The sequence below is a fragment of the Lipotes vexillifer genome, unplaced genomic scaffold (genome assembly GCF_000442215.2).
Source record: "Lipotes vexillifer unplaced genomic scaffold, Lipotes_vexillifer_v1.1 scaffold484, whole genome shotgun sequence".
Lineage (NCBI taxonomy): Eukaryota > Metazoa > Chordata > Mammalia > Artiodactyla > Lipotidae > Lipotes > Lipotes vexillifer.
In genome coordinates, this window is record NW_006786458.1 from 147867 (window position 1) to 171965 (window position 24099).

The following is a 24099-nucleotide window of genomic DNA, read 5'->3' on the forward strand; positions in this document are numbered from 1 at the left end:
AAAAAAAGGACAGGTTTTCAGAGAGGGAATCGGAGGCGCTTTCCCTTCTTCCTGTGTTGGGCTTGTGCTAAAAAAAAAAATGTCAGAAGTTCCTAAGTTGGGCTTTTCCCAGGTCACTCATGTTTCTGGGTAAAAGAATGCTGAGCCAGGGGCCCACAGGGAATAGTCACAAGGATGCATTTTGTGGCAGTTGAAGGGATGACTTTGAAAGAGTCTATTTTGGCTTCTTGAAGGAGCAAGGTGAGACATGAGGTCTGACTCATGGCCTAAAACATGTCTGCCTCTTTCAGAGACGGGTTTATGTTGTCATGTTTACCGGCTGGAAAGACTGAAGAGAAATAGGTTTATGTTCCGTTGTCTAAACAAAATTCAGACAGAGTCCACAGATGGATTCTTGTAAGGCTGACCTTCTCCCGCTCCCCTGGCTTCCTGCAGACTCGATTTAAGAGTCGTCTTCCTCAGCTCCTCAGTTTTTCCCCTGTGGATATTAGGAGGGAAGCGGCCGGTTTGGAGCCTCCCGATGCTAGCTAGCCAAGGTCCGCGAGCCTCTGTGCTTTACCGCTGGGGCAAACGTGGACATCAGCCCCGGGGCCACGTTTCCCTCCCAGCTGGTTGGCTGTGGAGCCCAGGGGCACCCACCTTCCACCACCCACACACACATCCCAGGGGGTATGGATCGTGGCTGCTGGGAAGGCCCCTGGTGATCGGGGGAAATTTCCTCTTCTCAAGCTGAGTGTCCCGAACTTTGGAAGTCTAAGAAGGGGCCTGATCCACGCGATAAAGATAGGGGGAAACTCCGATTTGCAAAGAAATTCCAGAAGTCTAAGGAGGGAGAGAATACCTGACACTAGAGGGAGGTCATTGTAATCTGGGTGAGAGGAGGACAGCTTTCTACCGTGAGACTCCAGATCACAGTATTCTAGGACACGGCACTAGCCGAGGCAGGAGGTGCTGGGTGAACACGTGGATGACAAAGCTAGTCCAGAGCAAGAAGGGAGGTTTGGGTATATTCTGTTACCCTTAGGTCATCTCGGGCCCAAAGAAAACTTTCGATCTGAGCATCAGTGTGCGTTGTAGAGATGTTTCACTCTTTTTCGTTTCCCACACCAGCCACGAGTCTCCCAGTGCCTCCAGGATGGAGAGTCGTGGCCGGCACTCAGTCGTGGGTGGGAAAAGGCTCCCATCCCCATTTCAGAGAAATCTGGGGGTGTGTTCCAGCCTCAGGGGGTGCGGCCACAAAGGGCAGGGCCCCTTCTGCTTGCTCTGCCCCGCCCTCCTCACGTGCTAAGCAGCCCCTGGCTGGAACAAAGCCCCACGGATAGGACAAGGGCCTAAAATTGGCTCACGGAGGCTGCACTGAATCTGTGGGGCTCTGACCTGATACGGGGGCTGCTCTGCACATGGTAGGGGGTGGGGCAGAATGAAGGAAAGTCCCCCCTTTGTACCCGGGCCATCCCTGACGGGAGGGCTGGCACCTGTGCTGGCTGTCACCTCCCTGCCGCTCCAGCTCCCAGCTCCTCTCCCGGGCTTCCCCAAGGTGTGAGGGGCAGGGAGACTGAGCCCTGGGACAGAGCAGAGGCTGAGAGCCAGGAGACGCCGTGTTGCTCTGTGCCCAGCTGTCAAAGCTGTGACATCGTGTGCCAGGGGAGCAGGTGTGGTCCCACTCCCTGGAACACAAGAAGCAGGAGGGGGACCCCCATCCCGGGCCCAGAAGTCTAAGGAGGGAGAGAATACCTGACACTAGAGGGCCTGTGCTAAAAAAACCTCATCAACCGAGGGCCATGCATATGAGAGAGAGTGGTGCAGGGCATTTCCCTCTAGGTCTGGCTGGGCAGGAGACTCCTAAGGGGGCCGTTCTTTGTTTCATCTTAGGGCTTTCAAAGAACATAGCTCTGTTCCTCATCATGGTATCAAGTAAACTGGGAGCTATAGTTTTCCCCATACACACTACTCTGAGCCAGGGTTCTTAATTCTGGCTCCACAGATGGGCTTCAGTGTCTGTAAATCTGCTGAAATAGGACGTTAAATCGAGAAATAATTTTTTTGAGTGGAGGACGGGCCAGCTTTCATCACACTCCCAAAGGGACCCAAGGGAGATTCGGGCCAGGATTCCTGTTGAAAGGTCCTCCCACAGAGCCTGGAGAATGCTCCTGGAGCTCTGGAGGCCAGGGGTGGAGAGCTTCTTACACTCTCTGGGGTCCCTATGGTTAGAGGTTCTCAGCCATGGTCCAGGAGGTCGAGGCCTGAAGGCACAAATGCTTAGCCAGTATGTTCTTTCCCACCCGTCCCTCCCAAACCATTGATTGCAACATCTATAAACAAAGAAAGAAAATAGAACACAGGACAAGCTGGGGTAGGGGTGGGGAGGATGGGGTCAGTGTTCCTGGAGCACCAGATCAGAAGAAACACTTCCATGATGTCGCCACGTGTATTCTTAGGGAAAAGACCATTCCTTGGAGGGCAAGCCTAGGTCACAGGGAGACTCCTACCGTGTGATGTCTGGGTGGAGTGCCACATGCAGGGCAGAGATGCAATTACCTTCTACTTGTAGGCCCACAGGGCAGCACTTCTGCCATGTATTCTCTGAAGGAAATCAGGCACCCATATGTCATGGCTTTAATTTTACTCTCTGACTTTCTCCCTGCAGAAGACCTCCATGCTTCTATATAAAGACCAAAACTTCTTTGGCTAATTAGGACTTTTAGGACATACGGATAGTAATTACAGTTGACCTTTGAACAATGCCGAGGTTAGGGGCACAGGACCCCCATGAGGCTGAAAATCCAAGTGCTGCTATCACTGCCTCAGAAACAAAGGAGTTGATAAATGACTTGCCCGAGGGCAGGAAGCTGAAACCGTTTGGATAGACTCGGGACTCAAGCTCTAATTCTTTTGATTCCACTTATTGTAATCGCTAATCAGACATAAACTTTTCCCCACACTGAGTTAATTTAAAAGCTGTATAGGGCTTCCCTGGTGGCGCAGTGGTTAAGAAACTGCTTGCCAACTCAGGGGACACGGGTTCGAGCCCGGTTCGGGAAGATCCCACGTGTCGTGGAGCAACTAAGCCCGTGCGCCACAACTACTAAGCCTGTGCTCTAGAGCCCGTGAGCCACAACTACTGAGCTCGCGTGCCACAACTACTGAAGCCCGCGCGCCTAGAGCCCGTGCTCTGCAATAAGAGAAGCCACCGCAGTGAGGAGCCTGCGCACCGCAATGAAGAGTAGCCCCTGCTCGCCACAACTAGAGAAAGCCCACGCGCAGCAACCGAGACCCAACGCAGCCCAAAATAAATAATTTTTTTAAAAAAGCTGTATAATGGAAATGCATATAGTGAGGTACAAAATGTATTGAAAAAAATTCACGTATAAGTGGACCCGTGCAGTTCAAACCCGTGTTGTTGAAAGGTCAACTATAAAGGAATATCAGCTCCCCTGAGTTCTACCATACTCCTTTAATTAATTAACTTATTTGGCTGCGCCTGGTCTTAGTTGCAGCGTCCGGGATCTTTAGTTGTGACATGCATGTGGGATCTTCCCCGACCAGGGATTGAACCCGGGCCCCCCAGCATTGGGAGCACAGAGTCTTGGCCACTAGACCACCAGGAAAGCCCTCCACAGTCCTTTCTTTTGAAATGGGTTAAACAACTCTATCCCCAAACAGATTCGAATGTGACTAGGCTGTAAGTTATGACATGTAAAGCACAACACAGATTTCTGATGAAGATTGGGCGGAGGTACCAGGCAGAACACAGGCTTGGGAGCCAGAGAGGCCCCGAGTCGGGGTCCCTGCTCCACGACTTCACCTGGGGCTAGTCCCATGAACGCAGAGCCGCCGTTTCCAGACTCAGGAAAACGAGGGTTCCCTGCTCTGGCACTTAGAAGGGGGTCAGTAAATGTTAGTTCATATGTCCCCCACCGTGAGGGGCCACAGACTTGGGCACGGGGAGTGTGGTCTCTATGCTCAGAGTCCCATCTGCACCGGAGCTTTTGCACCAGGTCCCTGCTTCTCAGAGCGGGGCCGGCGGGCTGGCAGCATCTGCAGTCAGTGCTGAATCCAGGGTCCTTGGCAGATTCACAGCAGAATCTGCATGTTCACAGGTCACCAGGGGGCCTGAGTGCACAGCAGTCTGAGAGGCCCCAGTCTGGCTGACCACCAGGCATCCTTCCAGCTCTAAAATGTGATGATCACAGTTAGGGACATATGAACTAACATTTACTGACCCCCTTCTAAGTAAGTGCCAGAGCACTTAACCCTCGTGGCTGCCAGGTTGAATGACAGGGGTCTCCCTCCCTTCATTTTCAAAACTGTACCCACTCTGCTCCCTCTACCTGCCCAGCTCAGGTCTGAGCAGGAAAATGAGAACCGTTACTGGCAGCCGGTTCAGGATTAGGGTAGGAATCAAGGCAAAGGGACAGAAAGAAGGGGGGAAGGCAGGGAGATGAACAGGGAGGCTTCTGTTGGCTCCAGCTAGGGCTGGCTCTGGGATTGCACTCTGTTCTTGTCCGTGATTTATATAGCACTGGGAACAGAGCCACAGACTGAGGGCTGGAAGGGGTATTAGCAGTCCCGGCTGATGTGGCCCAGCTGGCCTGACATCATGCAACCGGTTAGAGGCACAGCTGGGTCGAGAGACCAGGCCTCATGACTCCTGGCCTAGAACTCCTGTCTCCACACGCACCGCCTTCGTAGAGATGTTTAAAACTTACCCTGGTACTTAAAGTACATTCCTAAACGAATTCAGAATCCAACAACTGCAAAACCCCAAGCACCCTGCAGAGCACGAACTTGCTGTGGACACACTTGAAAACTGTCGACTGAAGGTCAATGGAGGGGCACAGGGTTCTCAAAACAAAGTTTGTCTCCAAACGGTGGAGACTTTGGAGCCAAGAGAGCGAGCGGACTCGGGGAAGAGGAGGTGGGCCGGGGCCCCTGGGAAGAGAGAATGGCATCTGCAAATGTGGGAGGCCAGTGGGCCATCCCTCCAGCTGGGGAGAACCCCGCCCCCAGGACCATGTGGCCTCTTGGCTATCCCTAAGTGACCCTGTGATTCTGAACCCCATCTGGGTGCCTCGGACTGGCACAGCCTACGGCGCTGGCAGGGAGGGTTCACCTGTGGCAGTCATGCCAGATCCACGCGTGGCGGCCGTTCTTGGGTCGGAAGTCAGACTGGCCATTGTTGTGGATCTGGGAGGAGAAACGCAAAAGCCGCCGGTAGCCCGTGGTGGGGTTGGCGCTGGCAGCCGAGGCCGCGAGGCAGTTCTCTTCCATTGCGCACTGAAGCATGAACATGGGCCGGTCCTCCAGGTAGGTGCTCTGCTGCACAATCTCTGCATTGAGGACCAGGTCGGGGGCAGCTGGGAAGGCAGACACAGGGTTCAGACAAAGCCAGAGGCCCCTCACCCCTTCCTGAGTAGGTTCCTTCTGATTCCTGAGCTGGCACTAGCCTCCATCCCTGCCAAGCCTCACTGTCTAGAACTGGATCGTGGTGTCCCCCCTCCAGGTCACCTTCCTTGTGGATCGCTGCCCCCAATTCCTCTCGCCCTTCTCTGAGAGCCCTCCTGGACGCTTCTGCAGATCCCAGTGCATGTGCGTGAAATACTGACAGTTGTTCAACGTGGGTAATGGGTGCACGAGGCTTCGTTCTATTATTTTCTCTCCTTTTGAGTGGCTTTTTTCCATAATAAAAAGCATATAAAAACAAGGAAATTGTGCTATGCAGAGAGAGAACACTCTTAACACCTTGGTCTGATTCTTCTGGGAATGATACAAATGTATTTTCCACCATGTGTAATATTGTATGTAGATTTATAGTCTGCTAATACTGTTTCCCTTAGAACATAACTTGACATATTCCTTTGTTAATAAATATCTGTTACAACATCCATTTCGTGGCTCCATAATATTTAATTCATAACCCTATCCCATACTTTTAGATACAAGGGTTGCCTGGAACCTTTCAGTTAAAGATGAAGCTGTGATAAACATCCTGTAGTAAATCTGTGTATGTAACTTTATTTCTTCAGAATATATTTCTATAAATGAAACTGCTGGGGGGCAGGGTTGCATACTTTCAAGGCTCTGATGTATATCAGGTTCTACCAGTTTCCACTCGCACTGTTGCTCTACATGAGAGTTCTCCCCCAGGTACCTCTTTTAAAACAAGCTTGGGGATTTCCCTGGTGGCGCAGTGGTTAAGAATCCACCTGTCAATGCAGGGGACACGGGTTTGATCCCTGGTCTGGGAAGATCCCACACACCACAGAGCAACTAAGCCCGTGTGCCACGACTACTGAGCCTGAGCTCTAGAGCCTGCGAGCCACAACTACTGAGACCGTGCGCCACAACTACTGAAGCCCGCGCGCCTAGAGCCCGTGCTCCGCAACAAGAGAAGCCACTGCAACGAGAAGCCCACGCACCGCAACGAACAGTAGCTGCCGCTCGCCGCAACTAGAGAAAGCCCGCGTGCAGCAACGAAGACCCGATGCAGCCAAAAATAAATTAAATAAATTAATTAAAAAACAAAACAAAACAAGCCTGACTTACTCAATTAGTGCATTGCACATAGCAGGTGTTAAAAAAAAATCACCAATGGCTATAATCTATGTTTGCTAAACAATATTATTAGGATTAGCTTCTTTACCAAAGGATTAACTGTAAATTTCCCTTTAAAAGTGAGACTGCATTGACCAAAGGAGTAACTGTAAGTTTCCCTTTAAAAGTGAGATTGCATTGAACATTTCTAGTGTACTTCAATTCACAAAAATGTTGTATGTGAATCATTTACAAGACCCATCCATCTTTTATTTCCTGACAGGTTGCTTGTAAATTTCTGAAGTGGGTGTCATCTGTGAGCTTGGCTGCGCTCAAGTTCACCAATGCCCGGAGCATTCCTCGCTTGTCTGCATCTCCTTCTCATGGTCCCCAGGCTGCACATGGAGCCCAGTAGATTTTCAGTGATGGGGCCCTGCCGCCTCTAGAGAGCAAACCTACCTGCAGGGACTGGGTGTGGAACCGCAGGGGAGTGAAAGGGCACTCAAATGGGATGAGGGGTAGGGAGGCTCCCATCTGCTGAGAACGATTTCCTCTTGGAGGGCACAGACCGGGATGCAGCATTGCTGGCACTGAGTGTCCTGGGCACACCTTTTTTTTTTTTTTTGCGGTACGCGGGCCTCTCACTGTTGTGGCCTCTCCTGTTGCGGAGCACAGGCTCTGGACGCGCAGGCTCAGCGGCCATGGCTCACAGGCCCAGCCGCTCTGCGGCATGTGGGATCTTCCCGGACTGGGCACGAACCCGCATCCCCTGCATCAGCAGGCGGACTCTCAACCACTGCGCCACCAGGGAAGCCCAGCACCTTTTCTGAGGGTGTTGTGGTCTCTTATTCATTGTCTGTACACTAGTCAGTACTCACTGGACAGCCCCTCAGCTTCCCTCTGAGCTGGGCAGAGGGGTCTCCACCAGCCCCTCCTCTTTCCGAGAGGAGGCCAGCCCTCCCTCCAGCTCAGGAGTCTTAAGGTAACATGGCCTAACTTAGCCGGTAGCTGGCTTTCAGCACCTGCCATGGAATGGGGCCTTGACCTCCCTAACACCCAAAACATCCTCCAGAAGCTCATCCGAGGCATGCACCCATCCACCCGTCTATCAAGTATTACAGTGAGCACTGTGCTAGCCTCTCTGGACAGTGCTAACAAGGAAGATCTTATATTATGGCAGGAGAGACAAATAGAGCACATATTAATTACTTAATTATAATTGTGACCAGAGCTTGAAGGAGAAATACGCGGTGTTTTGGGAATTATAGCAGGGGACCCAATCTGGGGAGAGGGGTCAGGAAAGACTTCCTTGGAGGCAGTTGCATTTTAGTTGTTCCATGGAGGATGAGCAGAGGTTAGAGGGAACTGCTCTAAGATGCTAATCTCAGTAGCACATGCCACGCCCCTGAGGCATGAAGGAGGACCAAGGCCTGCGTGTACTGAGGAGGGGTGGGCAGGGAAGGCGGCTGGATATGAGGCTGGACAACATGTGCCTGTGCAAAACCCTGCGTTCACTTAAGTCGGTGGGAAAGCTTGGACGGGGCTGGAACATGAGGCAGCACAAGCAGGGGACCAGCACTGACCCTGGCTTCAGGGAAGGGAAGCAATGGGAGGTCCCAGGGAGGAGCCTCTGTGGTAACACGGTGTACAGGATTGACAGTGGGATGCAAGAAGGTAAAGGGAGTTGAGAAACTATAGAAAGGTAAAAATCCAGATGGCTCGACTCTGGGGGGTATGATGAGGAAGACAGAGTGATATCAGGGAGAAGTTCCAGGTTTAGGATGTAATTGGTTGGATGAGAAAAAGTAATTACAAAGGGTTGCCTGAAGAATATACTTTCTCTTTCTGAGTAAAGTATTAAGCCAGATCAGTGTTCCTGGCCCCAGTAACTTTTGCCCCTCTGCAGACTGATACCTTCAGTCCAAGCTGAGGGGTTCTCTGAGCAATAGCCCCATGAAAGTCAATTTTTGTCTGCCGTGAGGATATGGCAGGCATTGTTGATCTCATAACTCTCAGTCTCATAATGAGAAGTTCCTTTTGATCTCAGTATCTAGAATAGTGGACTTCTCTTTGACTCATGGGTTTGTTTCTATTGCGTACTGTGAATTATATTAATGACCAGGTTTCCCTCTTCCCTTTGGCTGCTAGGAAGCTCACTGTGTAATTACAATAGTAAATGTATATGAGTCTATAGCAGTAAATGTATAGGTCTCTACAGTACATATTTTTTATTAACCTCTCTCGGCACCATTTTGAGCCACTACCTTTTTGCCAATACCTACTTCTTTAAAAATCTGCTTTAATCTTATGCTACCTTGAATTTTATTTAGGTTTACATTATCTTAATTTCCTTTTGGAAAAAATGATATATTATAAATATAAATAAATCATTAAGCTAAGAAAAGTCTCCTGATGAGGGTGAGACCACTTTGCTTGGATGCTCTCCCCTTGGAGGGCTGGTAAGGGTGGTCACTTCACTCTCTCCTCTCAGACAGGATGCGATAGCTTATGACGTCTGTCCAGAGAAGCTCGCACTGGAGTTGAGAGTCCTGCCTTACAAGGGTTAGGAGATGCTGAGTGGGTCTAAAAGGGGTTGATGGGAGAAGGGACTGAGTTCCAGTTTAATCTTCTCTCTAGCTCTCCGTGTTGGTAAACAACAGCGCACCACTGTTTCTTAAGTGCTTGAGTGTATTTGTTGTCACAACAACAATCTAATTTCCAGTTTCTAGGAAAAACAACAAAGTCTGTGGATTACAGCAGTTAACTAACTTTGCCAAGATCAGCTAATAGTGGCAGGCAGGGTCTGGTCTGGAGTTCTCTGGCCAGACTCCAGGCCTCTCCTACCTCCCAGATTCACAAGGGAATCATATGATACGGCAATGACGGTGTGGAGGGGGGGGGATCCAGAGAATAACATGCCTGCAGTGCTATCAATGTGTCCTCTCAGCATGGAAGGGAACATACTGAGATGGTCATTCTGAATCCTGGCTGGGGTGGGGGAGGGGTGGGATGGGCCTCCCTTCTATATTGTCAAGTTCTCTAGGATTCCCAGGGAGTCACCAGGAGGCTAAATCACCCCCAGGTGTGAAAACAGGCAGGAAATGATCTTTCTTTTTCTTTTTCTTTTGGCCACACACCGCACACAGCATGCGGGATCTTAGTTCCCTGACCAGGGATCGAACCTGTGCCCCTTGCATTGGGAGCATGGAGTCTTAACCACTGAACCGCCAGGGAAGTCCCAGGAAATTATGTGTGGAGCAGGGCGGAAGGAAGGAAGCTGACACTCACCAAGCACTTAGCGTGTGCTTCACCTGTTAACCCAGAAGCATGTTCCCCAGAACAACAAGTTCTTAGTCACTAAATTCGCCTAAGGCCAATTAAATAATCTACAGTGACCCGGCCTTTGAACCCAAGGCTCCCAGACTCCCAAGTCCTCCCTCCTGCCTTCCTCTCCACTGTCATCGGGCAAGATTCCAGGTTGCGGGTGCGGGTAGTTCCTCTTGCCCACTCGACTCTTCCACTTAACACGAATCCATCTCTGCTTTCCTCTTTTGCTCAGCTCATAACAGATGCCTCAGAGCCTTGCAAGGAATAATCAGTGAGACTCTGATCCCCTACTGGAGCCTGGCAGGGAGGGTGGGCTATGACACCCAGGAGCTCTCACTTTCTGAGCAGGCAACTCCAGCCCCGTGCTGCACCCCGCCCTCGGGGCAGGCCAAGTCCTCTCCATCGTGGCGGCAGTGCGCCAGGGACAGCTCTGTTCCTGAGCACTTCACTCCGCTCATGACCACCTTGTTGGCGTTGATATTTCCGTGCCAATACCAGGTCTCCTGGATGAATCAACAACAACAACAAAATGGGCAGTACGTCCCCTAGAATTGTCATTTTCCCATATTCTATCAAATTTCAGCCTCACAGAAGTCCCAAGCCTTTATGATCCCATTATTCAGATGGAGACAGCCAAGGCACAGAGTCACTTACCCAAGTCATGCAGTCTGTTGGTGGCGGTGCGCGTGAGACCCTCACACTGGATTTTGCCCCTCCCTGCTTCTGGAAAGCACAGCTAAGGGTATGTTCAATGCTGTGTGTCAGGAATGGCAGCTCATGCTGCCCACTCCCTCTCCCTGAGCCCGGGGCAGACATTACTAATCAATCACAGCACTCTCCTCTAAGCCTGACTGTGCTCTCAGAATCCTTCTCAACACAGTGCTCCAGGAATACACTGCCAATTGATCAGAATTGGCAGGAGAGAAGAAATCTACTCACATATGTCAATAGTTAGTTCCACGTTCATAAATCTCATTGGTTCTGTTTCTCTAAAGAACCTGACTACACACTCGTATCCTCTAGAGAGAAAACTGGGGCCTCGGGAAGGGATAGGGCTTGCAATCAGGGGCAGATTTGGGACTGATATCAGGGGCATGCCCGTTCACAGCCTCAGCTGTGAGGCCCAGGTGTCTTAGGAACGAGCTGACGGGGAACAAAAACAGCTGGGCAGCCACTCTGTTGTAATGAGCACTGTTTTTCGACTCTCCTTGAAGAACCAGAGCACCCTAGCTTGTCATAAGCAGTATTAGCAGAAACATTACATGGCCCTGCGAAGCCAGGCTCCCAGAGGGCCCCGGCTACCAGAGGCCTGCCCCTTCTGGATGCCCAGCACCTACCCTGGGCCCTGGGCAGCCCCCAGCAGGCAGTCAGGCTCAGCAAGGCTGCCTGAGTTCTCCCACGTCCCTTCCTAAGAAACCCCTTCCCCGAGCAGGCCACCTGGGCACAGGGGCTGAAATCAGGGTTAGCAAAGCAGGATGGGGGAGCTTCAGACATTTTTTTGTTCTGGGAGAAGCTGAAGGAAAGTGTTTAGAGCCAGGATATTGAGGACCTGGGCCTCTTCATTCCATGTCACGGGGAGGCATAGAAGGGTGGCTGCTTTGCCCCAGATCATCGCGCAGCCGGCTGGTAGGGCTCCGGCTGGGAACAGACCCGGAGCCTCCTGGCTCCTGCTTCTCCGGCCCCCAGCCTCTTTCTGACAACGTTCCCCCATAGGATGGGGTCCAGAAGCCGACGCGCTACTTGTCTTTCTTCTGATAGGGGCGGAGCTTAACTGCTCTCAACTGAGTCCCTCTCTGTAAGGAAGGGCCGGCGGGGAGGAGGGTGCAGTGGCTGTGAAAGGGCCCTGGACAAGGCTTGGGGATTTACCAGCCAACCAAGGAGAGGATGCGTGGACGTGGACACCGTGGGGAAGCATGCTCCGGGTGAGCTAAGGCGTCTGGGGGGTTGGGCTGGGCGGTCTTCACTGCCCCACAGGACTGAGTGGCTTCCGTCTGCAAAAGGCACATCGGGATGGCCCGGAAGGAGCCCTTGGCACAGTGCGAATCCCGCCACGCAGAGCTGAGACCGTGAAACCAGAGTCCAGAGAGCACGTGACCCACCCAAGGGGGTGTGGAGAGCAGCGTGGGAGCCTGGATAAGGCTCTTCCTCTGAGTCCATGGCTCTCTGTCTCCTGGGGTTCATGGAAGATGGGGGCTGATGACAGATGGGCAGGATCAGACTGGATGGAGGGTTCAAGGCCCTCAAAGGTTTCTCACCTGGAAGGCGTTGCTGGCAAACCCCAGGCCCAGCTGCCGGCAGACCACCATGGCCTCCACGATGCCCCAGTTCTCGCCGCACACTGTCCCCCACACGAGGGACCCGTTCCTCTCCACCAGCACCTCCACTCGGCCCTCATAGGGGTTTCGGCCCCCGTTCAGGCGCAGCTGTGGAGAGAAAGGAAGGCAAGATCGCCACGAGGGGAAGGCAGGTTGATGCCCCGCCGTACTGCCCTCAGTCCCAATTTCCCCAAGGCAGGGGGTCCTGCCTGCGACACAGATCCCGCAGCATCGCTGAGAGCCTACTGTGTGCCGCAGGCGTGGTGCCCAGCACGGTCTTCTGTATTCGGTCCCCCTCCCCCGCCCCACCGCAGGCATCCTGGGGCCCTAGAAGCCTGTGCAGCTGCGGAGGCCCACTGATCCCTCTGAGCAGCACAGCAGAATCTGCTTCTGCTGCCCATGCGCCCACCAGGGGGGCTGCTCTTAGATCAGACACTCGGAAGGATGCGGCAAGAGGCCTTAAAATGGTAGAATCCCCTGACTCTTCCCTGGACCCTTTTCTCCTTGCCACACCTCCTGCCCCCAGGTTCCAGATCCTGATGCCATCTCCTCCCACAGTGTCCCCTGCTGTCCTCCCCCGCAGAACTCTCTTCTGAGACCCATACAGCCAGCTGCCTGTCCCACCGGGCACCTCGGAGACCCCAGATCTAACTTGTCCTCTTTTCTCTCTCCACCTAAAGCTGTGCTCTACCTCCCCCTCGTTCCCTATTTCAGCTAAAGCCACTACCACCTGTCCCAGGGGCAGCACACCGCGTAGCGTGAAAGCAGGCATCACGATATGTAAATGACAGGACACAGCTGTGTGCCCATAAAACCATATATACAAAAATAGGCAGAGGGATGGGTTTGGACTGCAAGCTGTAGTTTGCCGATCCCGAATCTATTCTGTTAGACAAGCCAGAAATCTGGGTGCAATCCTGAGCGTCGCCTTCTCTCTCATCCCCCCACATCCCGTCAGAATCTCCGTAGATTTTATCTCCCAAGTCTCTCTCCGACGTGCCCTCCTCCCTCCAGCTCCATCCTTACCCTCTCGTCCCAGGCACCATCACCTCTCACCTGAACCAGCCCTCCTCACTTCCTGTTGCCTCTCCTCTTGCCTTCACTGACCCATTCTCCACGCAGAAGCCAGAGTCACATTTGAAAAACACCCAAGCGCATTCCTCCCCTAGAACAGGTCCATGGTTTCCCATTGCTCCACTACTCCCCTCTTCATCCTAATCACATGCCCCTCTCCGCCCTGTTCTCCCACCTCCAAGGGCACAGCCTTCTTTCAGTTTCCATGGCTACCTAACTTTCTTGACCATGTCACACAGCAAGTCTCATTTCACACTGAAGCCTATTATATACAGAGGCCCTTTGGCCTGGCTGGTCCCACTCATCTTTCCAATCCTATACCCAATGGCACTTCCCTCCGATGGGGGTCAGTGCCCACTTACACAGTCTATCACTCCCTCTACATCTCCTTCCTAGCATTCTTGACAATTATAATTAAGCTAATTCACAATTTACCGTCTGTCTCCTCTGCTAGATTATAAGTGCCAAAGAGCAGAGCTGTATTTGTCTGGTTTACTGGATGATCAATAACTAAGCCAGCACCTCCCACATGTTAGGTATATGCCAAGACTGTTTTTGGAATGGATGAATACACGATCAGTCTTACGGAATGAAAGCGTGGACCAACCTAAGTGAGCCCAAGCAGGGAGATCTGGAATTTGGGGAAGGGTTCTGAAACTGCAGCCTTTAATCCAGATACCTTACCCTGCTCTCCTTTATGCTTCTAACAATTCATTCCTTTGAGATAAGGCATAACACTTCCAGGAATCCTCAGCTGTTTGTTTGCCCGTACTTAGCAACGGCAGGACCCCTAAGTCACAGGTCTTAATTCTTACGGACTTAGGGCCTGGGAGGGTCACTGAGGTCAGCCGACAAACAGACAAGCCGAGGGCAGACATGATACTCGATCTACCTGCCACGGTTGTTGAGCGGATGCATGAATGAGGTTGTTCATGTAAAGTGCTCAAACAGGGCCTGGCACCAAGTGAGTGCCAAGAACTATCAGACATCCTCACAGCAGTGATCGTCGTTAGGCTGGGAGTCCCAGCAGAAAGCAAGCCTCTCTTCAGGGGAGCTAGAAGAGGTCAGAGCAGGCAGGAAGGGGGCTGGCCTTTGGGAGGCTATTTGTCTTCCTGGGTGTCTCTGGGCTGAAGGAAACCCCGATGAAGCTGGACACTGGACACTGGATATGCATTGTACATCAGCCATGACTAACATATCTTTGGATCTATGTAAAAACACAAACAGATAAGATGGGCAGAGCCATCAAGCAGGGGGCGAGTCACCCAGCTCCAACATGCAGGGGAAGGCCAGCAGCCCTTGGGCAGGGTGCGCCTTCAACCCATCCGGGATGTCTCTAGAGGTAACTTCAAGCCATCCCCTCTGCTTATTTGAGATCCTAATAAAGGCCTGTATTTTATCATATACTTCCTTTATGTGCTTACTGAACTCTGCCGGTAATGCTGGCACCTTCTGAGAGATGAAATGAATTGTGCATAGTTCACAGGATCCATTCATTCATCCGGTATTTACTGAGCTTTTACTATATGACAGGCCCAATGCTCAGTGCTGGGAAATTCACAGGCAGACTTTCAGAGCACTTATCGTGTCTCTAGAGGCCCTGTGCAAGCCCTTTATGGACACTCGGTCCTCACAGCACCCCTAGGAGGCAGCAGTACCATGTCATCCAAATTCCACAGATGAGAAAGTAGAATCTCAGATACTGTAAGTGTCTCTTAACCACCATGCTAGACCACCTCCAAACCACGCACACAAGCCCCCTTCTCCAGGGATGCTTTTGTCTCAAAGCAGGGACCACCAAGCTAGAATTGAGGACCGACTCACATTCAGGATGGAGAATGGAGCACTGCTGCTGGGAGGTTGGGGTTCTGGAGCCTGGGCTTATGTTCTGAGGCTTTTCCTGTCCACTGGGGTCAGACTGAACCCTGAGGTTTAGGATACTCACTAAGGCACCTAATTTGTGCCTTGTGCAAACCATCTCCAGTCGCCTCTGAGTGGCTTCAGCCTTGGCAAGGAGCGGTCTGCCAGCCCTCCACGCATGTCCCCTCTCCCCACCCGCCTGGCCCCCTGAGTCTCCGATCTCCTGGCCTGAGGACACTCTGTGTCCCGGATAGACAGACAGTGGGGACTGTGATGGCGACCGCAGACCTCTCCTCTCGGCCTCAGGCTGAGCCCTCTAACAGCTTGTGTCCTGATTTAGGAGCCTTGAGCCTCCCTTCTCTTTGGGAGGTCCAAGTCCTTTCCCCTTCCCCTCGGTGTGCTTTCTAGAATCTCACCGCCGAGCCTGGTGGAGCTGCAGGCCGGCACAGGGATGCACCCTGGGGAGGTGGAGGCCGTGAGTGAGGACCCCTCCCGTGGGCCAGGTTGGCACTGAAGTTCGGAACGCCAGTGGGCGGTGATGATTAAGAGCAGAATGACGATCGGTTCAAGATGGCGGAGTGGAAGGACGTGCGCTCACTGCCTCTTCGAGAGCACCGGAATCACAACTAACTGCTGAACAATCATCGACAGGAAGAAACTGGAAATCACCAAAAAAGATACCCCACATCCAAAGACAAAGGAGAAGCCCCAGTGAGATGGTAGGAGGGGCGCAATCACAATAAAATCAAATCCCATAACTGCTGGGTGGGTGACCCACAAACTGGAGAACAATTCCACAGAAGTCCACCCACTGGAGTGAAGGTTCTGAGCCCCACATCAGGCTTCCCAACCCGGGGGTCCGGCAACGGGAGGAGGAATTCCTAGGGATTCAGACTTCAAAGTCTAGCGGGACTGGATTGCGGGACTTTGACAGGACTGGGGGAAACAGAGACTCCACTCTTGGAGGGCACACACAAAGTAGTGTGCACATCGGGTCCAGGGGAAGGAGCAGTGACCCCATAGGAGACTGAACCAGACCTACCTGCTAGTGTTGGAGGGTCTCCTGCAGAGGCGGGGGGTGGCTGTGGCTCACCATGAGGACAAGGACACTGGCAGCAGAAGTTCTGGGAAGTACTCCTTTGGCATGAGCCCTCCCAGAATCCGCCATTAGCCCCAACAAAGAGCCTGTAGCCTCCAGTGCTGGGTCGCCTCAGGCCAAACGACCAACTGGGAGGGAACTCAGACCCACCCATCAGCAGACAAGTGGATTAAAGTTTTACTGAGCTCTACCCACCACCAGTCCCTCCCATCAGGAAACTTGCACAAGCCTCTTAGATAGCCTCATCCACCAGAGGGGAGACAGCAGAAGCAAGAAGAACTATAATCCTGCAGCCTGTGGAACAAAAACCACATTCACAGAAAGATAGACAAGATGAAAAGGCAGAGGGCTATGTACCAGATGAAGGAACAAGATAAAACCCCAGAAAAACAACTAAATGAAGTGGAGATACGCAACCTTCCAGAAAAAGAATTCAGAATAATGGTAGTGAAGATGATCCAGGACCTCAGAAAAAGAATGGAGGCAAAGATCGAGAAGGTGCAAGAAATGTTTAACAAAGACCTAATTAAAGAACAAACAAACAGAGATGAACAATACAATAACTGAAATGAAAACTACACTAGAAGGAATCAACAATAGAATAACTGAGGCAGAAGAACGGATAAGTGACCTGGAGACAGAATGGTGGAATTCACTGCCGCGGAACAGAATTAAAAAAAAAAAGAATGAAAAGGAATGAAGACAGCCTAAGAGACCTCTGGGACAACATTAAATGCAACAACATTCACATTATAGGGGTCCCAGAAGGAGAAGAGAGAGAGAAAGGACCCGAGAAAATATTTGAAGAGATTATAGTCGAAAACTTCCCTACATTGGGAAAGGAAATAGCCACCCAAGTCCAGGAAGCGCAGAGAGTCCCAGGCAGGATAAACCCAAGGAGAAACATGCCGAGACACATAGTAATCAAATTGACAGAAATTAAAGACAAAGAAAAATTACTGAAAGCAGCAAGGGAAAAACAACAAATAACATACAAGGGAACTCCCATAAGGTTAACAGCTGATTTCTCAGCAGAAACTCTACAAGCCAGAAAGGAGTGAGTGGCATGATATACTTAAAGTGATGAAAGGGAAGAACCTACAACCAAGATTACTCTACCCCACAAGGATCTCATTTAGATTTGACGTAGAAATCAAAAGCTTTACAGATAAGCAAAAGCTAAGGGAATTAAGCACCACCAAACGAGCTCTTCAACAAATGCAAAAGGAACTTCACTAAGTGGGAAACACAAGAGAAGAAAAGGACCTACAAAAGCAAACCCATAACAATTAAGAAAATGGTAATAGGAACATACATATCGATAATTACCTTAAACATGAAAGGATTCAATGCTCCAACCAAAAGACACAGGCTGGCTCAATGGATATAAGAACAAGACCCATCTATATGCTGTCTACTGAAGAGACCCACTTCAGACCTAGGGGCACACAGAGTCTGAAAGTGAGGGGATGGAAGAAGATATTCTTTGCAAATGGAAGTCAAAAGAAAGCTGGAGTAGCAATACTCGTATCAGTTAAAATAGACTTTAAAATAAAGAATGTTACAAGAGACAAGGAAGGACACTACATAGATCAAGGGATCAAGCCAAGAAGAAGATATAACAATATAAATATATATGCACCCACATAGGAGCACCTCAATACATAAGGCAACTGCTAACAGCTATAAAATAGGAAATTGACAGTAACACAATAATAGTGGGGACTTTAACACCTCACTTACACCAATGGACAGATCATCCAAACAGAAAATTAATAAGGAAACACAAGCTTTAAATGACACAATAGACCAGACAGATTTAATTGATATTTATAGGACATTCCATCCAAAAACAGCAGATTACACTTTCTTCACAGGTGTGCAGAGAACATTCTCCAGGATAGATCACATCTTGGGTCACAAATCAAGCCTCAGTAAATTTAAGAAAACTGAAATCATATCAAGCATCTTTTCTGACCACAATGCTTTGAGATTAGAAATCAATTACAGGGGGGAAAAAAAAAAGGTAAAATACACAAACACATGGAGGCTAAACAATACATTACTAAATAACCAAGAGATCACTGAAGAAATCAAAGAGGAAATCAAAAAATACCTAGAGACAAATGACAATGAAAACACGACTATCCAAAACCTATGGGATGCAGCAAAAGCAGTTCTAAGGGGAAAGTTAAGAGCTATACAAGCCTACCTCAAGAAACAAGAAACATCTCAAATAAACAATCTAACCTTACACCTAAAGGAACTAGAGAAAGAAGAACAAACAAAACCCAAAGTTAGTAGAAGGAAAGTAATCATAAAGATCAGAGCAGAAATAAATGAAATAGAAACAAAGAAAACAATAACAAAGCTCAATAAAACTAAAAGCTAGTTCTTTGAGAAGATAAACAAAGTTGATAAACCATTAGCCAGACTCATCAAGAAAAAGAGGGAGAGGACTCAAATCAATAAAATTAAAAATGAAAAAGGAGAAGTTACAACAGACACTGCAGAAATACAAAGCATCCTAAGAGACTACTACAAGCAACTCTATGCCAATAAAATGGACAACCTGGAAGAAATGGACAAATTCTTAGAAAGGTATAACCTTCCAAGACTGAACCAGGAAGAAATAGAAAATATGAACAGACCAATCACAAGTATAATGAAATTAACTGTGATTAAAAATCTTCCAGCAAACAAAACTCCAGGATCAGATGGCTTCACAGGTGAATTCCATCAAACATTTAGAGAAGAGCTAACACCCATCCTTCTCAAATGCTTCCAAAATATTGCAGAGGAAGGAAAACTCCCAAACTCATTGTATGAGGCCACCATCACCCTGATACCAAAACCAGACAAAGATACTACAAAAAAAGAAAATTACAGACCAATATCACTGATGAACAAAGATGCAAAAATCCTCACCAAAATACTAGCAAACAGAATCCAACAACACATTAAAAGAATCATACACCATGATCAAGTGGGATTTATCCCAGGGATGCAAGGATTCTTCAATATATGCAAATCAATCAATGTGATACACCATATTAAAAAATGGAAGAATGAAAAACATATGATCATCTCAGTAGATGCAGAAAAAGCTTTTGACAAAATTCAACACCCATTTATGATAAAAACTCTCCGAAAGTGGGCATAGAGGGAACCCACCTCAACATAATAAAGGCCATATGTGATAAACCCACAGCAAACACCATTCTCAATGGTGAAAAACTGGAAGCATTTCCTCGAAGATCAGGAACCAGACAAGGATGTCCATTCTAGCCACTATTATTCAATTTAGTTTTGGAAGTCCTAGCCATGGCAATCAGAGAAGGAAAGAAATAAAAGGAATACAAACTGGAAAAGAAGAAGTACAAGTGTCACTGTTTGCAGATGACATGATACTATACATAGAGAGTCCTAAAGATGCCACCAGAAAACCACTAGAGCTAATCAATGAATTTGGTAAAGTTGCGGGATACAAAATTAATGCACAGAAATCTCTTGCATTCCTATACACTAATGATGAAAAATCTGAAAGAGAAATTAAGGAAACACTCCCATTTACCACTGCAACAAAAAGAATAAAATACCTAGGAATAAACCTACCTAGGGAGACAAAAGACTTGTATGCAGAAAACTATAAGACACTGATGAAAGAAATTAAAGATGATATAAACAGATGGAGAGATATACCATGTTCCTGGATTGGAAGAATCAATATTGTGAAAATGACTATACTACCCAAAACAATCTACAGATTCAATGCCATCCCTATCAAATTACCAATGACATTTTTTACAGAACTAGAACAAAAAAATCTTGAAAATTGTATGGAGACACAAAAGACCCCGAATAGCCAAAGTAGTCTTGAGGGAAAAAAATGGAGCTGGAGGAATCAGACTCCCTGACTTCAGACTATACTACAAAACTACAGAAATCAAGACAATATGGTACTGGCACAAAAACAGAAATATAGATCAATGGAACAGGATAGAAAGCTCAGAGATAAACCCACACACCTATGGTCAACTAATCTATGACAAAGGAGGCAAGGATGTACAATGGAGAAAAGACAGTCTCTTCAATAAGTGGTGCGGGGAAAACTGGGCAGCTACACGTAAAACAATGAAATTAGAACACTCCCTAACACCATACACAGAAATAAACTCAAAATGGATTAGAGACCTAAATGTAAGATCGGACACTATAAAACTCTTAGAGGAAAACATAGAAAGAATATTCTTTGACATAAATCACAGAAAGATCTTTTTTGATCCACCTCCTAGAGTAATGGAAGTAAAAACAAAAATAAACAAGTGGGACCTAATGAAACTTAAAAGCTTTTGCAAAGCAAAGGAAACTGTAAACAAGGCGAAAAGACAACCCTCAGAATGGGAGAAAATATTTGCAAACGAATCAACGGACAAAGGATTAATCTCCAAAATGCATAAACAGCTCATGCAGCTCAATATTAAAAAAACAAACAACCCAATCAAAAAATGGGCAGAAGACCTAGATAGACATTTCTCCAAAGAAGACATACAGATGGCCAAGAAGCACATGAAAAGTTGCTCAACATCACTAATTATTAGAGAAATGCAAATCAAAACTACAATGAGGCGTCACCTCACACCATTTATTATGGGCATCCTCAGAAAATCTACAAACAACAAATGCTGGAGATGGTGTGGAGAAAAGGCAACCCTCTTGCACTGTTGGTGGGAATGTAAATTGATACAGCCACTATGGAGAACAGTACGGAGGGTCATTAGAAAACTAAAAATAGAATTACCATATGACCCAGCAATCCCACTACTGGGCATATACCCAGAGAAAACCATAATTCAAAAAGACACATGCACCCCAATGTTCACTGCAGCACTATTTACAATAGCCAGGTCATGGAAGCAACCTACATGCCCATCAACAGATGAATGGATAAAGAAGATGTGGTACATATATACAATGGAATATTACTCAGCCATAAAAAGCAATGAAATTGGGTCATTTGTAGAGACATGGATGGATCTAGAGACTGTCATATAGAATGAAGTAAGTCAGAAAGAGAAAAACAAATATCGTATACTAACGCATATATGTGGAACTTAGAAAAATGGTACAGATGAACAGGTTTGCAGGGCAGAAATAGAAGCATAGATGTAGAGAACAAACGTATGGACACCAAGGGGGGAAAGTGGTGTGTGTGTGTGGGGTGGGGGGAGATTGGGACTGACATATATACACTAATATGTGTAAAATGGGTAACTAATAAGAACCTGCTGTACAAAAAAAAATAATAAAATTCAAAAAAAAAAGCAGAATGACTTTTAATTGGGTTTATCATTATTTTTTATCTCCCGACGGACTGTGCCCTGTGTTACTGACTGCACTGGGGGCTGATATCTTCCTCCGCTACCCCCTTCATAGGCCACTGCCCCCCAAAACTGACTTTTGTTGCCCCAAGGTCAGTGAAAGATGAAGATGGGGGAGCCTAAAGAACCCACAGTTCACACACCTTGTCCCACTACGAGAGAGCAGTGGGGCCCCAAGATTGAGTCTCAGTGTGAAGGCTCCTGTCTCGAGGGCTCTCTCTGGGAGGGTCCCTGTCCTTTTTCTACCACTGCCTGTGCAGCCAAAGTTTGTTGGCCATGTGTTCCTGTCCTAGGTTTTAGAGCCAACAGAAGTCTGAGAGGCTCTGGCTGAAGAATGTGGCTGCACACTGACTCCGGGGCAAGGAAAACTTGGAGTCACCAGTGGGGAGCTGGGGCCTCTCCCTGAAGCACTTCCCAAAGCTCCAAGCTGTGGCCATGCGTCCAAGGCTAAGCAAGCCTGGAGCAGCCTCCGTAACAGGGAGCAGGGTTCCATCGCCCCGGGAGGAATCCAGGCACCTCAAGATGCATTGGGGGCCTTTTATCATTTTCTAGAAAACTCTGGAGGTAACAAAAGAGGCCAGCCATGAAGTTCAAACTCAGCCCAGGACACAGCTCTCTATTTCCAGGGCCCCTGTCCTGGGTGTCCCATTCTGGAAGCGGCCTGGCTCAATGCTCTGACTGTACCAGCATTGGTGGAACTCCAAGAGGCCTCGAGGTCAGCCAGGAGCCTCTGGCCTGCACCCTCTCCACCTCATTACCCTTCAAGGATGCCAGGAGTGGTCAATCCTCCTCCATTGTTTTTTTTTTAAAACAACCCAAGGCATTTCTTTTTTTTTCTATTCCTTTGATTCTCGGTGGCAGCAGTATGGGGTTTGAAAGAAGGGAGTGAAGTGCAGGCAGCTGAAGCTTTCTGAGCGTGAATAGTGAAAACAAAACACCCACTTCCAGCCAGTGGGGCATGGCGAGGCCGCCCTGTGTTTTGATAACGTTGTGGTTCACCAGTCCCACACCTATTTTTGGAGGTGGCGGGTAGGAAGTGAGGTAACGCAACCCAGATGTTAACATGAAAGCAAGCACGGGCATTCTCCAACTCACATTCCACATGTGGGTTTGGTCCTGCTACCCAGTCAGGGCCAGGCTCACAGTTCAGAGGGGAACTAGAGGTCAGCAAAGGTGCCAGGGCCCCTGCGTGGATTAGCTCGCCTGGTAAACCCACCTGCCAGTCCCAGAGCCTCCCTGCCTTGGAGTCTCACCCCAGCAATGAAAGAAACGCAGCTCTGCTGTGACTGGATGGATAAAACCACCCGGTTCCAAGTCTCTGAGTTTTATTAGTCATTCAATAGAGAAGTCAATTTCCTAATGAACTGCGGGCTGGAAGGGAAGCTAGGAATCACCTCTCTCACCTCTTTATTTTCTGAGGAGAAACTGAACCCTTAAAGAGATTAATTAAGGAATCAGCTAGTGCGTGATTGTCATGAACTGACTTGTGTCCCCCACAAAATTCATATGCTGAAGCCCTAACCCCCATGTTAGTCCAAATGTGACTCACTTGGAGATAGGGCCTTTCAAGAGGTAACTAAGGTTAAATGAGATCATATGGATGGGCCCTAATCCAATAGGACTGGTTTCCTTAGAAGAGAGTCACCAGGGATGTGTGTGCACAGAGGAAAGGCCATGTGAGGACACAGTGAGAAGGCAGCCATCTGCAAGCCAAAGGGAGAGGCCTCAAGAGAAACCAACCCTGCCGACACCTTGATCTTGGACTTCCAGCCTCCAGACTATGAGAATATCAATTTTTATTGTTCAAGCCACCCAGTCTGTGGTATTTTGCTATGGCAGCCCCAGAAAACTAACACAGTGATAAAGCTTGGGAGTCTTGATTTTTCTGCTCAGCGGTGTTACCAATGCCCTTGGGAGCCCCAAGGCAGGCCCTGCAGAAGCCTGGCCCACTGCCATGGGAGACGGCTCATACAGCCCACAGGGATTTCTTTCAGAGGTGACATCCCTCTTTTCCTTCCCGGGGGATAGAAATGGCAGATCCAGGCGTAAAACTATCCCATGTCCTATGCTTGAGCACTGGGCTCATCTTTTACAGCCTGGAGGGCCCATGAAAGGGTGAGCGCTGTTTGTGCTGGGAGTGTGGTGCCCCCACTGGCATGACCGGGCACATGGGCAAGCTCAGCTCCACCCACCATAAAACCCTTCTGGAAAACTTCACTTTCTTTGGCCTAGGTCTTACCTTTGCGTTGAAAACCCCATTCCACCCAAGTCCGATCCCAAGAGAATGGTGCCCCAGCATACTGGGACTCTTGGCACGTCAGCTTTTATAGCTCTGTTATGGCTTTCTTGGAATGCTGCTCAGCAATTACAGATGGCAAGCCCTCCCTGCAGCTGTGGGGCTGTGGCCCACGCTCCTGCTTACCCCCAAGCAAATGCCTGGCTTGGCTGAGGGCTGTTGGGTTCACATTTTTGGCCACATTGGGCGGTGAACCGTTGTGGCTGACCAGTC

General features: G+C 49.0%; 1 protein-coding gene across 3 annotated transcripts in view; it reads right to left on the minus strand.

The window, feature by feature from the left end:
* The window catches only part of LOXL2 (lysyl oxidase like 2), a 103712-nt gene that overhangs the window by 8599 nt on the left and 71014 nt on the right, over positions 1–24099 (minus strand). For all 3 annotated transcript variants that reach the window (XM_007458811.1, XM_007458812.1, XM_007458813.1), the window contains 3 exons: positions 12117–12284; positions 10199–10364; positions 5114–5357 (listed from right to left, as the gene is read on the minus strand). In XM_007458811.1, the coding sequence (XP_007458873.1) occupies positions 5114–5357; positions 10199–10364; positions 12117–12284 (578 nt within the window). The remainder of the gene's footprint in view (positions 1–5113; positions 5358–10198; positions 10365–12116; positions 12285–24099) is intronic.